This window comes from Podospora pseudoanserina, chromosome 4, assembly GCF_035222485.1.
Source record: "Podospora pseudoanserina strain CBS 124.78 chromosome 4, whole genome shotgun sequence".
Lineage (NCBI taxonomy): Eukaryota > Fungi > Ascomycota > Sordariomycetes > Sordariales > Podosporaceae > Podospora > Podospora pseudoanserina.
Genome location: NC_085923.1, coordinates 346,658 through 360,752, shown reverse-complemented (window position 1 = coordinate 360,752; position 14,095 = coordinate 346,658). Strand labels below are relative to the sequence as shown.

Genomic DNA, 14,095 nt, shown 5'->3' with positions numbered 1-14,095 from the left:
GACAATCCTTATTCACGTGTTGAGGTAGTCAGTTGGAAGGCACAAACAAAATTCAATCAGCCAGCTTCTATTAAACTTAAACAATTCAACCTGACGGAGTTCGAAGAAAGCCCGCGACGAGGTCCATGCAGGATGTTCACAACTTGGGAGTTGGAGTCCACGGACCAAATACTGTCCGGAGAGGCTGAGCTGAAGAACTATTTGCAGGATATCACGGGCATGACCGACAGAGTTGTGTTGGTCGAGCAGATGTCGCTCGATGTGGTTGAGATGTGGGGTCAGTCTACAACATTGATCCTGAGTTTTGGGCACAGCATTGCGCGTCACAGGATAGCGACACGTGGCTCTGAAGGACATCGCAGCGACCAGAACCCTTCTTCACTGTTCGATGGTGTCATCCAATTTTGTTTGACATGGTCAGTCTACCATGGTCTCATTTATGGGGGCCGCGAAAGATTGATAGACGTGAGCTATCGATGAAGAAGGAAGATACGCCACAAACCCTTCAGGGTACCCATCTGCAAAACATCCAGTGCGATGCCTCGGGGCCGCTTCGTTGTTAAGGTCTTTATTCTGTTCTGAAACATCATCCGAGTCCGAGGGCAGGGGTCTTGCTGGTCTTGACCAGTGCATATCGATATATTTTCATGAATCCAGGTCCGATCTGGATAGTTCCACAGTGACGGGTAAGAAAAGCAGAAGCTAGCCATTTGATGTCTCAGTTGCTTATTGCTACCCAACAGTCATTATCCTCATCGATGCGTACACTTTGACTCGCACCTGGCGGAAACTGCTAGGCCAGGATACAGAACAGGTGTTTGAACAAAGACTTGTCAGCACAAGACGACCCACTGACAGCGGCATCGCATCCAGTAATTCACAAAACAAATGGTCCCTTGACGAGATGTGGATTCCATATGCCGACATCATGAGGATGCCACGTCTGCTGGCTTTCCGCCACAGCTCGTCATTTGGTCGATACTTGAGCTGTTCCAACAAGACTTAATTGTGCTTGCATCAAGAAGCCACATACTAATAGAAAATATTAGACAGGGAATGAGCAACCCAGCGAGCGTGGAGGAGAACCTGCGGTCCAGAAATTGGGAACACTTCTTAGAAAACTTGCGCGAGATTGATCCTATTCTACGCCACACTCTGCGTACACTCGAAATGGCATTTTCGAGCCTCGATACACTTTAGCGGAGATCGGTCACAGTACCCTTATGCCAAGCATCAACTGCGCCACATGGGCTGTTCAAGTTCTACAGAGGGCTCTCGGTCAACCTGACTGATAACTTCAAAATATCATCTACCTCCTCGAGAAAGCTCAGCCAAATGTTTCAAATTGCCAACGAGTTCAGAACACAAATGGTGAAAACCCAAGCGACATTTGAATCCCGAATCGCTCTCACAGAAAGACAACTCCAGCTTCACGAAGCAAAAGCAATGTGGAGACTTACGGAACTTGCCTTTCTCTTTATTCCTTTGAGCTTTTCAACTTCAGCTTTTGGGATGGAAATGTTGGTATGTAGCCTTCCAACCTCTTTTCTCAAACTTAAGAGTGATACCAGGCTGATCATTATGTTACTCTTCAAAGGAGTTCCAAGGAGGGGTCCCTCTATGTAGTTGGGCCATAACAGCTCTTAGTATGATGCTTGTGGGATACACTATTCGCTAGTTGTTTAGCAGTCGGCTGTGGATTTACATCAAAGAGAAGTGGATCAGTTGTGTTATAGCACTCTACCCGCAGTATCGAGGTAACGAGGCTAACGCCCATAAAACTGCCTTCATCACAGCTATCTTAAAGCCACTTTACTGCCCCGGACTCTTTCTACTCCAATGGATTGATGATATGCGTTATAAACAGGACGGCATACGCTATAAGAAAGAAGGCAAGCGCGGCGCAGCACTCGTACTTTTTGCCACCCTGCCAGTGGTATCAATTCCGATTATCTGGACCCGGGGCTCACTGGGGCTAGATGAAAGGATTGCCTGGACTGTCTTCGGGGTCACAGTCACCTTTCATGTGTGCGTGTGGGTTTCTTTAGGGTTCATAATTCGGAGATCCCGATGTCCGCCACAACGGCTTGCGGGGGACACTTCTCTTTACTGTCCTGCCTATTTTCTCGCTTTTATCTTCACCGGTGCTGTTTACGCTTGGTTGGGTCTTACCTGACCTCGCCGGCTCAGCGCCCACAGGGTAGACAGCTGCTGGTGCCGTGATGATGGTGGACAGTGCAATACTGCTGACTCTACGGAATGCTGTGAAATTTCGGGACAGGGCTCAAGGAATGTGGATGCGGTATTGGATTAGGTAGTTAGGTTTCCTGGTATCTTCTTGAAGCAAACTCAGACCACCACCAGCACAAAAGCCATCACTCAACTCCTCCCCGCCAGCAGCAACAGTCCCATTAGTCCACCCCCCAACGCCCCCATCCCCGACGTAGCCCGATCCAAATCCTGCAAAGACCTCATCAAACCGTATCCCCCTCCCTTATCCTGCTAACCGGCTTTACATGGAGTTAGAATTACATGTTGCAACTAGTACTTACATATCCCTTGCCCTCATATAACTCCTTGAACGCATTGGACCTCCAGAAATCATCATACCCAAAGTCGGCATCATCCGCAACGTCATTCTCTCCTTCCTCGTCACTGCTTGAATCCCGGCCGTTATCCAGCTTCATGGTGTTACTTTCAAGTACCATCGAGTCCTGTCATCATAAAAAGGTTATCATTCAACTCACGCCTATCTCAAAACATGATTCACTCACCTCGGCCTTTCTTCTCTTTGCCCGACGACCTCCATCCTCGCCCTCCTTTTCAGCCTCCCTCTTCCTATCGTCTCCCATCTGTTCCTCCCCATCTACCACCTCCCACTTCGTTTCATCATACACCTCCTCCGGCAACCTCACCCCCTCCGGCGCAGTGATAATCCCAAACTCACTACACAACCCCCCCACCCCTCCATGCCGTCCAAAAAAACCAACAATCCTCCTCCCCTTCCCCGGGACAAGAAATTCGGTATTCTTCCCTCCATGAAGCCGTGCGTTCAGCGCACCCATCCCCCTCCCATCACCCATCCACACCCTCAGCCCAATCAAAGGCCACCTGGTCGTCTCCATTCTTGTCACAGCTACACATTTGATCTCCACCCCCTTTCTGAGACCAATACACCTTCTTTGGTGACCACCGGGTATTTTCCCTGGTTGCCCACATGTCACGAACGTCCCGTCAGAATAATACAACATGGCACCGTCAAGCGCATCACCAACATGCAGCGCCAACTTTGTAGCCCTCACCACCTTCCCATCCGAGTCTTTCTTCTTCAACATCGCCGTCCAGCCTGTTGATCCCGAAACAGGAGCACCACCCCGCGGACCAACACTCTTCTTCTCAATGGTAATGCCCCTCCGCCCCGGGAGGGTGAAAAACGTGACGGGGTGTAAATATGCCCAAATATTCTGCACCTCTGTCTCCAGCCCATTCCCCGCCAGAACCTTTATGCCCCATGTCTTGTGCACGCTTCTCGCAATAAACTCCTTGTCAAGCACCGCTTTCCACAGGCCAGGGCTACACTTTACAAACGAGGCCGAAGGCCATGGCCCTTGCTCCGTGCTGAAGTGCTTGATCCCCGTGGTGGACGAAATCGTGACAACAGCTTTCTCAAACGTGCCAGATATCTCAATGACAGGCGGGTCGAGGCAAAAGAGGGTGCCTTTATCGCCCGGGACGCGGAAGTGAGGTCGGGAGGCGCGAAGGAAGAGCAGATCGCGGAGGTGACCGTAGACGGAAACATCCCAGGCGCGATCCGACAGACGTTGACATCCGGCATGCTTTTGGCCATGACAAGACCCGAGGAAGGCCATGGGCCACTCAGCGATATCATCCACCCGCCTGGAATGTTCAGTCTTGGCGCCAAATGCCGACAGGGCCTGATAGAAAAAGTCTCGCTGGCCCACGGCGCAGGTTTGCCACAAGGGGGAGCAAGACCGGCCGTCTACTGAATCGCCAGATGGTTTGGTATCCAGCAAGCAATCGGGGATCTCATCCATGAACCTGGGCCAAGCGTACGTGAGGTGACTTCCGAACATGGCAAGCGACAGACCATCCGGGTCGTATCTCCCTCTTGCTGCATGCCCCAGGACCCGTTTCCGCTTCGTGTCAAAGTGGGAATCTAGAATGAGGCCGGCAACAACAGGTTTGTTTCTGGCAACGAACGGTCCGCCGCAGATCTTGAGGGCTTCGACAAACGCGTCTTCCAGTTGTGGCCCATCCATGGCACGAATTTCCGCCACTGTCCTGCTAGCACGGACAAGGTGCACACGCGGGACCAAGCCCATCGCCTCTTTGGGTGAGGTGAAAGAGTTTTGGACCTGATCTCGGGTGAGCGTATCCACCCCCCTCTCCTCCTCCAAGCAAAACGAGCGGCGGCCGGGATCTGCCTTTTGCATCTCTTCTGGAACTAGCGCCTGCCACATCAGGGCTGTGACGCGGAACTTGGCGATGGCGGCATCGAGGCTGGAGTGGGTGCTGCTCAAGGCGCCAAATTTGACAGGAGGACAGTCGATGGACAAAGGCGAGTCTTTGGCTATCAGGATAGCCAGGTGCAGCGGTGGCGTCTTGGTCAAGGGGAGGTACCGTATGCGGAGTTCGATCTTGTCATCACCGTCGTTTCCGGAGATGACGCTGATAGTATTGAGGCCAGGGGTGAGGAGGGCTAAAGCCTTGAAGTGGCCGTTGGAAACTGGCCATGGCTGTGCCGGCTGGTCAGGCCTGCCCCTTCGAGACTCGGCTTTGAGCAGGATGTGATCGATAGCTGCAGCTGTTGTTCCAGTGATGAGAATGCATCGCTGAAATACATTCTCGATTGTGTCGGTTTTGAAGTTTTCCAGTGCCAACATTCTGAAATGTATGTCTTGTCACAAAGCCGTTGCTTGATCTATAGCGTCATGTTACGGTATTAAATACCTACTTGATGGATTTCCACCTCTCCGTCGGCGTGGATCTTGTGTAAGCGGTGTTGATTTTGGCATGATTCGCACTAACAACTTCCGGCTGAACTGTAGTGGCATATTGTTAGCAACCGCCCCTTTTGCTCTAGGCAGGCATTGGGGCACAGCGATTGGTGCCTGGTGTGCCTGAAAATGCAGGGGTCAATCGTGTTAAGTCACTCAAAAGTTTGGTCGGATCCCGGGTGAGAGTATTGAGGCCGAACAGCACCTATTTGGTTCCGGAATTGTTTGTCATTGGAGAGAGCCTCGTGATAAGTCTTGCAGTTTCAAGTCATGATCACTCAGTCGGACCTCTCAAACGACTTAACATATGTGACGACCTACTTCTAGGGGTACCCTTGGTCACTGCTGACAAAGCAAAACCCAGTCTCTGGTTATAAACGTAAAAATGACACCCAAGATCCAGCCGTACCGTCTTTTATTTCTGGGGTGCCAAACCAATATTCGGCGAATTCCACCTCGCTGCCATTGTGTTCCAAAGCAAGACAAAAGATCGAACTGCATCCCCTTTCTGTATGTTGACTTTATGCGGGGTCTCGGCTGGAAAAGCCTTCCATTGGCTAGCTGCTGTGCAACTGGTAACGGTTCGGGGCTCTAAAGTGCACACATGTTCAGCGCTACACTCGGCTGTCTAGTCAATACCATTGCAATATATCAGCCGAGACATGGCACTATAAATCGGCCTTGGGAGATTGAGCTGAGTGGGAAACCAACACGTTCAATACCATGATGAAGCGAAGCATCGGACATCGCGATGGCATCGCACCATACACAAGAGTTGTTCGGCGAACTTCTCTGTCATGAATGCCTCAGTCCACAATGTACCTCACTGGCAGGTATAAAATGCCACCATGATCTTCTCTTCTACTGCCTTTCTTGGACACACAACGCCGCCCCATCAAGATCCTCAGCTCAAGTAGAAGCTTGAAAATGAGATTTCTTCCATTGCTTCCCCTTCTGGGGCTGACAACCGCCACAGCAATCACTGCGCCCCGTGCTACCACCGGCACAGAAACCTCCCTCGAGCCCTATCAGTTCCGCGCCCTCAAGCCCCGCGGCACGGTCCGTCTTTCTGACCTCCTCAACCCCCTCATCGGTTTCTTGGAGTGTTCACAAGGCGATGCCACTGTTCAACTACTCTGCCGCGTCGTCGCCGCCAAGGTGAACGATGCGCTCGCTGCAAACAACATCAAGATTGACCGAAGCGGTCTTCTCTTCCAATACAACGACCCCACCAACGTCAAAATTGACACTGGCCATTCCTGCACGGTCACGGCCGAGATCACTGGCACCCAAGCCAATGCCAAGCTCCTCGCCGAGGCCGGCATCAAGTTCTCGGGCAACCCCATCTCCCTATCCAACCCCGGCATCTTCGTCGCCGACCTCCCCATCGAGCTTTGGGCGCGCGCCGATATCAAGCAAAAGTTCGGGACTCGGGTCCTGGGTAAGTGCATCGGCGCTGGTTCCGACTCGTTCAACGCAGCTGGCTCTCTGGCCACCCGTGCTCAACTTGCCATCCTCTTCACCTTCGCACCTGCCCCCCTCAAACGCGATGCGGCAGGCAACTACATCCTCACCATCCGTCCCATCACCAAGGTTGCTGCCCAACTCAGCGACACGAACATCAAGTTCAACATCAGCGGGGTGTCCTTCCTTAACGGTCTTGTCACGGCCATCCTGGGTAGCACATCCAGTATCCTCAAGGCAGTAACCCACCTCTTCAAGGGTGACTCCCTCAAGGCAGTTTGGAATGACATCCTCCGGTCGGTTATCGATATTACTGCCGGCACGCTGCTCGCCACTCCGTTTGATCTTCTAGATAACCTTGTCGAGATGCTCGCCAAAAGTGTGATCGAGGAAAAGACCCAAGCACTTAACACCGCCTACAGCGGTGAGCTTGAGAAGGCTCTCAGGGCCAAGGTCTCGCAGGCACTCGGACTGAACGCCAATGGGGAGAGGTCGTTCACCTTGAAGAAGGATATTGTTGAGTTGGTTGCCATCTTGGGCGAGAGGAGTCCCGATCTCTGGCTTCCCGACAAGCCTGCCAATTTCTGTTCGTCCGACGCCCAGTGTGACGATGGCAGATACTGCAACGGCGTCGAGAAGTGTGTGAACGAGGTTTGTATTGGCGGGTTCGAGCCGTGCACGAGACTTGATGCCATCTGCGTCGAGTCGACCAAGACTTGCCGAATCCAGCCGCCGCGGTGCGGAACTGGGAGGTGCCAGATCCCCCGAGATGCGGGTGAGTTGGCTGAGATTGAGGCATACTAGGATAGCACATGCTTAAGCCAGGGGGCTCGGCGGTGATTGTGCTGGGGGTAGGAGGAGTGGCGGAGTGGTGGGTTGCCTCTGGGAGAGGGGTCGGTAGTTAGCAATGTATGCGAGCTAGAGCGCTGAACGAAACAGTTACTCCAAAAGCAACTCTCCCAGTTTGACCAGCGTATTCTCATAAACGCGTGCCACATCCATGAACATGCGCTCTTTCTCACGGTCGTCCCACTCATCGCCATCATACTCATCCCCCTCTTCTCCATCTTGATCATCAAGTTCCTCCACCCTGCTAGTTTCCCCGTCATCATCATTGTCCAGGACGTCAACGATAACAACTCTCGTCTGCTGAACCGTGCTCTTGAGTCTCACCATATCTGTCTTGGACATTCCGGAGCCCCCGGTCGTCGATGCAGAGTTGAAGAAGCCAGGAAGGGGTTCAGAAGTGACGAAATCGCGGCCACAAAGCAGACTGGCAAAGCAATGGTCCAGTTTGGACAAAGTGCCGAATATGGTTGGTGAAGATGCCTTGTGTGCGACTGAAAAGGACGTGGGTGTTTGCAGCCAGTCATTGAAGTCGGAAGCAATGTTGAGCAGGTATGGTATTTGCAGGGCCGCTATGTCAAAGTCAGCAATGGTCCACGCAAGACAGAGAGTGATGCAACGTACGTGTCCCGGATAGCCATATGATATTGATGAGTGGATCGAGGTCAGTTTGACACAGGTCAGCCAGTGAGGTGTATGGTTTGATGTTGTTGTCGGTCTCTTCTTCTGGTTTGGTGACCAGACGGCGGTTGATGTGGGCGAGGCGATCTGAGATGTAGTTACGGATCTTGTCCTCCTTGGCAGAGCCTGCTTTGAGTGCGTGGCCTCGAGGGTGTGGTAATGGCGAGGCGTTGCCGCTGAATGTGTTGGCGGTGGCAGTCGAGGTCGCTGTTGGAGCTGGTGATGGTGGGAGAAAGCCGCCCCCGGTTTGGTCGATGTTAGACATCCTCAGATTGTGTGTGTATGTGTGTGAAGATTGTGAAGATTGGAGTGTTTGTTGTGTAACTCGTGTTCAATGCTGGGAAAGCGTGATTGGTCAATGTGTTTATGGTGAGGAAGGTAGTAGTGGCATTGGTTGGTATGGTCGTCGTCGCAATTCTTTATAGTGGCGGACAATGACAGAGTCGTCGTCAGGAGACTTGGTGGGGTGAGGTGAGGGGCCTGAAGCTCAGGTGGAGCCCTGTCAGCTGCGGGGGTCACGAGCTTGGCTTGGCCTCAGCCTCAATGTTCCGGGGTATCTGTGGCTGGTGCACCCGCACTACACTGAGTGGTGGGGTCATCAATTGACTGTGGCTGGTGTCGAATTCTTGGACCACCTGCGTCACTGCCAAAATTTCGATTCCACATCCCCGGACACGGCAATTCCACCAGCACTCCCCCCAGCGCCCGTCACTCTCTCAACAACAACCACACATCACCACCGCCAAAATGAACCGTCAATACATCGGTATGGGTGGCCAGGGCCCCGTGCCCCGCCGCGCGAAGAAGGGCTCCATGAACCCATTTACCATTGCCACCAACGCTCTCTTCTACTCTGAGAATGCCGAGATCACCCGCAGCATCACCATCTTTGGTCTTGCTGTTGCTCTTTTGAGCACTGGCTTTGGCGAGGCCTTCCTTGTGTCAGTATCATTCCAACACTTCTCTCTCTTGGTAACTGTCGCTGACTCTGAACATTAGTCCCGCTTAAACCCCGATCTCTGATCTTGAACGACGAAACTTGAAAAACCGGACGACACGAACAAGTTGTACGATAAGCGACTGGGAATTATGCACGGTAGAGGGAAATACTCGGCCAAATCGACAACGATACGGCCACGGTGGCTTGGGCAACGTAATATGATGTACATAAAAGGATGGGTGGACGACGGCGTTTACTGGTTTTGTTTCTTGTCAGTCACCAGCGAGTATTGTTGCAGGAATCTCATATCATGGATACCCACCGCCCCTCTGCCCGGCGTCCGGGGGAGTCATCACAGGCACATGGACATGGCTGGTCAGGATCTTGGGAACGGGCCCCAAGTCAAGCGATAGCAAGCTCTGCGTGGAGCTACACCAAATATACCTCCCTCTTCCCCTCCCCATTCACCCCAGGCGCAGCCTCCCCGTCCATAATCCCATGAACATATGCATAGCCCACCAGCCTTCTACCCTCCTCCCCCTCTGTTGCCCTTCTCAAAACCAGAGGCACCAAACTCCCCAACACAACCCAAACCTCATCCCCCACATTTGTTTCCCTCGGCCCAGACCCAAAATGGCCCTCTTCTGTTCGGAAAAACACCCTCCCCTCATTGGCACACCAGAAGTTCTCCTCGGCATGCATCACCACATGTGCCTTTGCCTCGTCATCCATGACCGTGCCGTTTGGCAAGATGAGCACCAAAGTCTGTCCCATCTTCTGCGCCATCAAGATCTGACGAGCGAGACGAAACATCTGGATATCCCCAGCGTAGGCTCTGCTGAACACTACTTGTCCAGCCTTCAACTCATATCGTACCTCAAAGACTTGGTCCGACAGAAGCGTGCGGGCTAGAGCATCCTCTTCTGGTTCTTGGGTTATTAGGTGGAGAGAGAACGGGTCAATGTCGAAGAAAGTCTGGAGGAAGGTCAGCAAGTCTATGAATAAACTTGTCGTTTCTTTGGAAGCGGGAGTCGTGACGGCAGAGACTTTCGAGATGAATCTCCCTTGCACAACCAAAGCATTGGGGCAAGGAGTGTCGATGGCAAGATGAGGGATCCTGCCTGGCCCAGGGGGGCAAGCCAAGAAGTTGGCAGTGCGTTCTCCGATTTGAAAGGGGGTGAGGGAGCCGTAGGTTGGGCCCCAGCATGGCACCCATGATGGTAACTCTGAACACAAAGGGGAGGAGCGAAACTCATGGTGGTGGAGAATGGAGAGGCTTCTGGTGTAGCTGATCATTTGCATTGCCACCTTGGTGTAGAGGTCGTTTGCGGAGAGGTGGTAATCGGGAATCAAGTCGATGGGTTCATCGCAGTTGCTGAGAAGGCCCAACAGGCCGTAAATCTTGTCGCGCGGGTCGGTAGCCTCTTTAAAACGCGTCTTGTCTATCAGATATTTGAGCATTTCAATTTGCTTCATCTTCAGCATGTTCAATGTCTGTCTGATGCCCTCTAGCTGGCCCATGGTGTTGGCAAACTTTTCGAGGGTTGCTTTCTGGGCCTGAGGCAGTGAGTTCCAAAAGCGCTTGCAGCAATCACCGCGTGCATAGTGGCGTGGAAGAACGGCTCCGGAATCTTCAATAAGACCCATGGGAACGACGATCTCGCCGTAGATGGCGAGAACATCCCGTTGGGGTAAGATGGCTTCTTGCAAGACCCAAGCTCGTGACCACCACGGTAGGCTGACGAGATGGGCAATTACATTGAGAGCGCCTTGCCAGGCTGATGAGTCCAGAGGGCCCTGGCAACACACCTTCAGACATCTCCCATTTGAGAGCATCTTCATCATGGCAAAGGCACCAGACTGGTTATGTCGTAACCTTTCGAGCGGTGGCAGCTCTTCATCGCGGCCATGCATGGGATCCTGCTGTCTCGCGAAGAACTGGTCGACCCTGTGCTGATCTGCGGCATTCAGGCCATTTGATGGATCCAACTATCCCCGATGTGTTAGTAGAGTGCGAGCTAGCAGTAATATACTGCAGGTATGTACGAACTATAGCCCACATAGGGACCTCTCTCGAGGCGGGTTTATAGCCAGGTTGTTCCGGTGAGCTTGGCAAACGGAGGTATGTTCCCCAGTCGATTATGACACCTCGAGAGTCCAACTAAGGTTTCCTAAAACTTTTAGCACATGGCTCTAAGCAAAAAAAGGCTGGTGGTAGAAACCCACCCCGTCTTCATGCGGCGGATGCTCTGTGTGAATTAACATAGTGGCATCCCGAACCCAGTGCGTCCGCGGCGGATCATCCCACAGCGCCTGTTGCTCGTGCGGTATGAGGTCGAGAACACCACTCTCGCCCAAGAAAACCTGTACGTCTGCTGCACTCTTGTATATTCTAGCCATCAGCCCTAGCTGACTTGTTTTCTCGTTCGTGTCTAGCTGGTTGATGCACACGGCATCCACCCAGAACACCTTGGTGTCGATAGTGGATCTCAGCCGCCGCAGGGCAGTAATCAGGTTCTTGGTGGCTTGGAATGGTGAACCATCCACGGTGATGAGGCCTGTGTCTTGAGGGTTACCCCAGACGTAGGAAAGAGCGTGGTATGCGGGGTTGTCGTCGAGCGAGACGGTTTGCAGTTCGCAGTAGATGTTGTCGAGCCATCGTCCTGGGAGGAGGCGCAAAAGACGGATGGAGTGGTCCTGCTGATCGAGGTCTTCATACTGCAGCTTTGATGACGACATCATATCACAGGATCAAGACCATGTGTTTGGTGTTGCTAAGCAGCAGGAGGGAAAGAGCGACTCTCTCTGCTGTTGAGGTGTGGTACCTTCCATCTCAGCTGGCCTTGGCACCCAACATGGAAAGAACGGCTTGGGCTGACAGTGCCACTGACTTTTCAGATGACAGGATCACAGCTATCACAAAATGGCTTTGCCGATCAAAGCAGTTCAAACATTCGTTTCATGCCAAATCTTTCCATTGTTTCGCATCTCCTTTGATCCAGCCAATTCTATCTCTCTATCTTCCAGTTCTTGCTCTTGCTCCCAAAAAGCCATGAATGTTAAATTCCCAGCAGGACCTCTCTCAGTTGCCCTTATATCCTCTTCCGCCCTTCCTCAAACATGAGCAACAGCCCACTCAGCATCCACAACCCCGTCACACGTAACCGGGCTCGCAACCTCAATCCGCCCCTCCTCATCATACCCCTGTCTGGTGTGGGCATCGATATAAAACTTGACATCGTACGTCCCAGAATCTAGCTGCTTCCTCTCCTTGCCGCGAACCTTGAACTCGCAGGTACCAAAGGTGCCGAGGCTGTACCGCTAACCGGAGCCGGCCTCGGTAGAATTGAGGGTCCAGTAACCGGGAATGTTGGTGGGGGAGGACTCGGTGGGGATCTCCCAGCAGTCCGAGGCCTTGGGGGAAGGTTCGCTGGTGTGGTATTGGGGGTTGGCCTCTCTGCAGAGGTTGGACTTGGACGGGTTGGGGGTGTGGTTGAAGCGCTTGGCCAGGGGGATGCCGGTGCTGGAGACAGACTCGGGATGGAAGCCGCCGGAGGGAGGGGGCGCGCGAGGGGCGGCCATGACCATGGTGGTGAACTTCATTCTGTGGCTGTGGAAGTGATGTGTGGTGTTTTGGTTGGTAGGTAATGTTACTGCAGGTGGGAGTGTGTCTGCGATGATTGTGAATGGAAGTCTGTCAACGAAGAGGAGGAAGCATCATTATATACCTATCAATGGTCTGGTCTAGAGGTAGTTTCCCGGTCAAATGCACACATCGCGGAACCGAACTGCACCTCTGCTTGAGCAGCATGGAGCATGAGATCCTTTGACGGTGGCCAACAAGGGTACAACGAGGTCATTACATCAGGGACCCTTCTAGACACCGCTCAGGCCAGACATTTGCTGGCGGAAACCCATGTCCTGCCAATGATCCCATATACGCTACTTGATGTCGGATCCGAGAAAGGCAAAAACCTGGCTAATATCGCTCAGCGGCAAAGAATCGAGCAGACGCGGGGCTCCATATAGTCCGCAGAAACAAAGCTGCCGCCAATCAAAACGTCAAGTGTCTATAATTGTTTTCGACATACACTTAATCACAAATACGTCAACTCAGCTCACAACACAGCCACGAATCCCATCAACCCCCAAATCCCCATCCAAAGCCCCCAACTGGCAAACGCGCGCAGTCCCACAGCACCAGACAACTCCTCTGGTGTCAAAGCAGTATACCACAACACCCTCGCGTTCGGCCCCCCTGGAACAAACGGCGACTTCAAATAAGTCTCAGTAATCCCCATCGATTTCGGATCCCTCCCCTTCTCCGTCTCATTCCTCGGCCCGCCCAACTTTCCAAACACCTGCGGCAACGCCGACGACAAAACCAAAAACACCTCCTTCTTGTCCTCCGCCCCGAGGGCAAACGCTGCCGTCGGCGCTGGGGTGACACTCGACAATGCCGAACGCCGATGCCGGTCCCAGCTCTCCAGTGCCAGCATCTGCGCCGTCACCTCCGCTGCTCGGGAGGATCTCATATCCTCTGGAGGAGAAATCGTCTTTGTTCCGTTCGCCCTCTCTCGAGCCACCAGCTCTCCAATGGCGCGTTTGTCATCGTCGGAGAGATTCCCCATCCCCAGAAGAGCCAGCGGGTCCTGGCTTGCCCAGTCGCGGAGTGCTTCCGGTAGAATCCCACGGGCAAAAATACCAGTGTACAGCGCGCGCAGGCTGAACTGGACGGAGCTGGAGGTCCAATTACTGTTGACGTAGTCAAATGTCTCTGTTGAGTTGAGCTCAGTGAGGTCGGGCATGAAAGCCCAGTATCGGTCAACGAGACAGTAACTGGGGTTGATCCTTCCGGCGTCTTTGATAGCGTAGGGGTCTGGGCCGCAGAGGTCGAGCGCGGCGTATTCCATGCCTAGGTGGAAGTAGTCGATCTTGTAGGGGGTCAAGTTAGGGGAGGAGGAGTTGCTGGTGCCTGTTGGGCGGGGGATGGGGCTGGGGGTTTCATCGGGAGGTTGTTGCTGGCGATGGAACAACTCTGCGCGGGCGGTTAAGCCCGCGAGAAGATACAGAAGGATTTCTTGACGCATGATTGTCAGTGATGGGCGTTTGGAGAGAATGAAGAATGACTGACGTGTTTGGAGTG

The 14,095-nt window shown here is 53.0% G+C and overlaps 7 protein-coding genes across 7 annotated transcripts; 2 read left to right on the top strand and 5 right to left on the bottom strand.

Moving 5' to 3' along the window:
- Nucleotides 1–2,379: 2,379 nt before the first annotated feature.
- On the bottom strand, nt 2,380–4,904 carry QC764_401160 (uncharacterized protein; the record flags this gene model as incomplete). Its single annotated transcript, XM_062946385.1, has 3 exons — nt 2,380–2,502; nt 2,553–2,714; nt 2,775–4,904. The coding sequence occupies 3 exons, from the start codon at nt 4,902–4,904 to the stop codon at nt 2,380–2,382; spliced, it is 2,415 nt and encodes an 804-aa protein (XP_062799976.1).
- Nucleotides 4,905–5,902: 998 nt separating this feature from the next.
- On the bottom strand, nt 5,903–8,274 carry QC764_401140 (uncharacterized protein; the record flags this gene model as incomplete). The annotated part of the gene is made up of 2 exons (XM_062946383.1): nt 5,903–7,900; nt 7,953–8,274. The coding sequence occupies 2 exons, from the start codon at nt 8,272–8,274 to the stop codon at nt 7,422–7,424; spliced, it is 801 nt and encodes a 266-aa protein (XP_062799974.1). The 3' UTR covers nt 5,903–7,421.
- On the top strand, nt 5,946–7,286 carry QC764_401150 (uncharacterized protein; the record flags this gene model as incomplete). Its single annotated transcript, XM_062946384.1, has 1 exon — nt 5,946–7,286. One exon carries the CDS (start codon nt 5,946–5,948, stop codon nt 7,284–7,286), a length of 1,341 nt encoding a protein of 446 aa, XP_062799975.1.
- Nucleotides 8,275–8,634: 360 nt separating the features above from the next.
- On the top strand, nt 8,635–9,018 carry QC764_401130 (uncharacterized protein; the record flags this gene model as incomplete). Its single annotated transcript, XM_062946382.1, has 2 exons — nt 8,635–8,950; nt 9,009–9,018. Exons 1-2 carry the CDS (start codon nt 8,757–8,759, stop codon nt 9,016–9,018), a joined length of 204 nt encoding a protein of 67 aa, XP_062799973.1. The 5' UTR covers nt 8,635–8,756.
- A 360-nt stretch (nt 9,019–9,378) lies between these two features.
- Nucleotides 9,379–11,757, bottom strand: QC764_401120 (uncharacterized protein; the record flags this gene model as incomplete). The annotated part of the gene is made up of 3 exons (XM_062946381.1): nt 11,176–11,757; nt 11,000–11,110; nt 9,379–10,938 (listed from the first exon to the last, which is right to left on the bottom strand). The coding sequence occupies exons 1-3, from the start codon at nt 11,689–11,691 to the stop codon at nt 9,379–9,381; spliced, it is 2,187 nt and encodes a 728-aa protein (XP_062799972.1). The 5' UTR covers nt 11,692–11,757.
- Nucleotides 11,758–12,063: 306 nt separating this feature from the next.
- Nucleotides 12,064–12,537, bottom strand: QC764_401107 (uncharacterized protein; the record flags this gene model as incomplete). Its single annotated transcript, XM_062946380.1, has 2 exons — nt 12,064–12,203; nt 12,276–12,537. 2 exons carry the CDS (start codon nt 12,535–12,537, stop codon nt 12,064–12,066), a joined length of 402 nt encoding a protein of 133 aa, XP_062799971.1.
- A 530-nt stretch (nt 12,538–13,067) lies between these two features.
- Nucleotides 13,068–14,039, bottom strand: QC764_401105 (uncharacterized protein; the record flags this gene model as incomplete). The annotated part of the gene is made up of 1 exon (XM_062946379.1): nt 13,068–14,039. The coding sequence occupies one exon, from the start codon at nt 14,037–14,039 to the stop codon at nt 13,068–13,070; it is 972 nt and encodes a 323-aa protein (XP_062799970.1).
- Nucleotides 14,040–14,095: the final 56 nt, after the last annotated feature.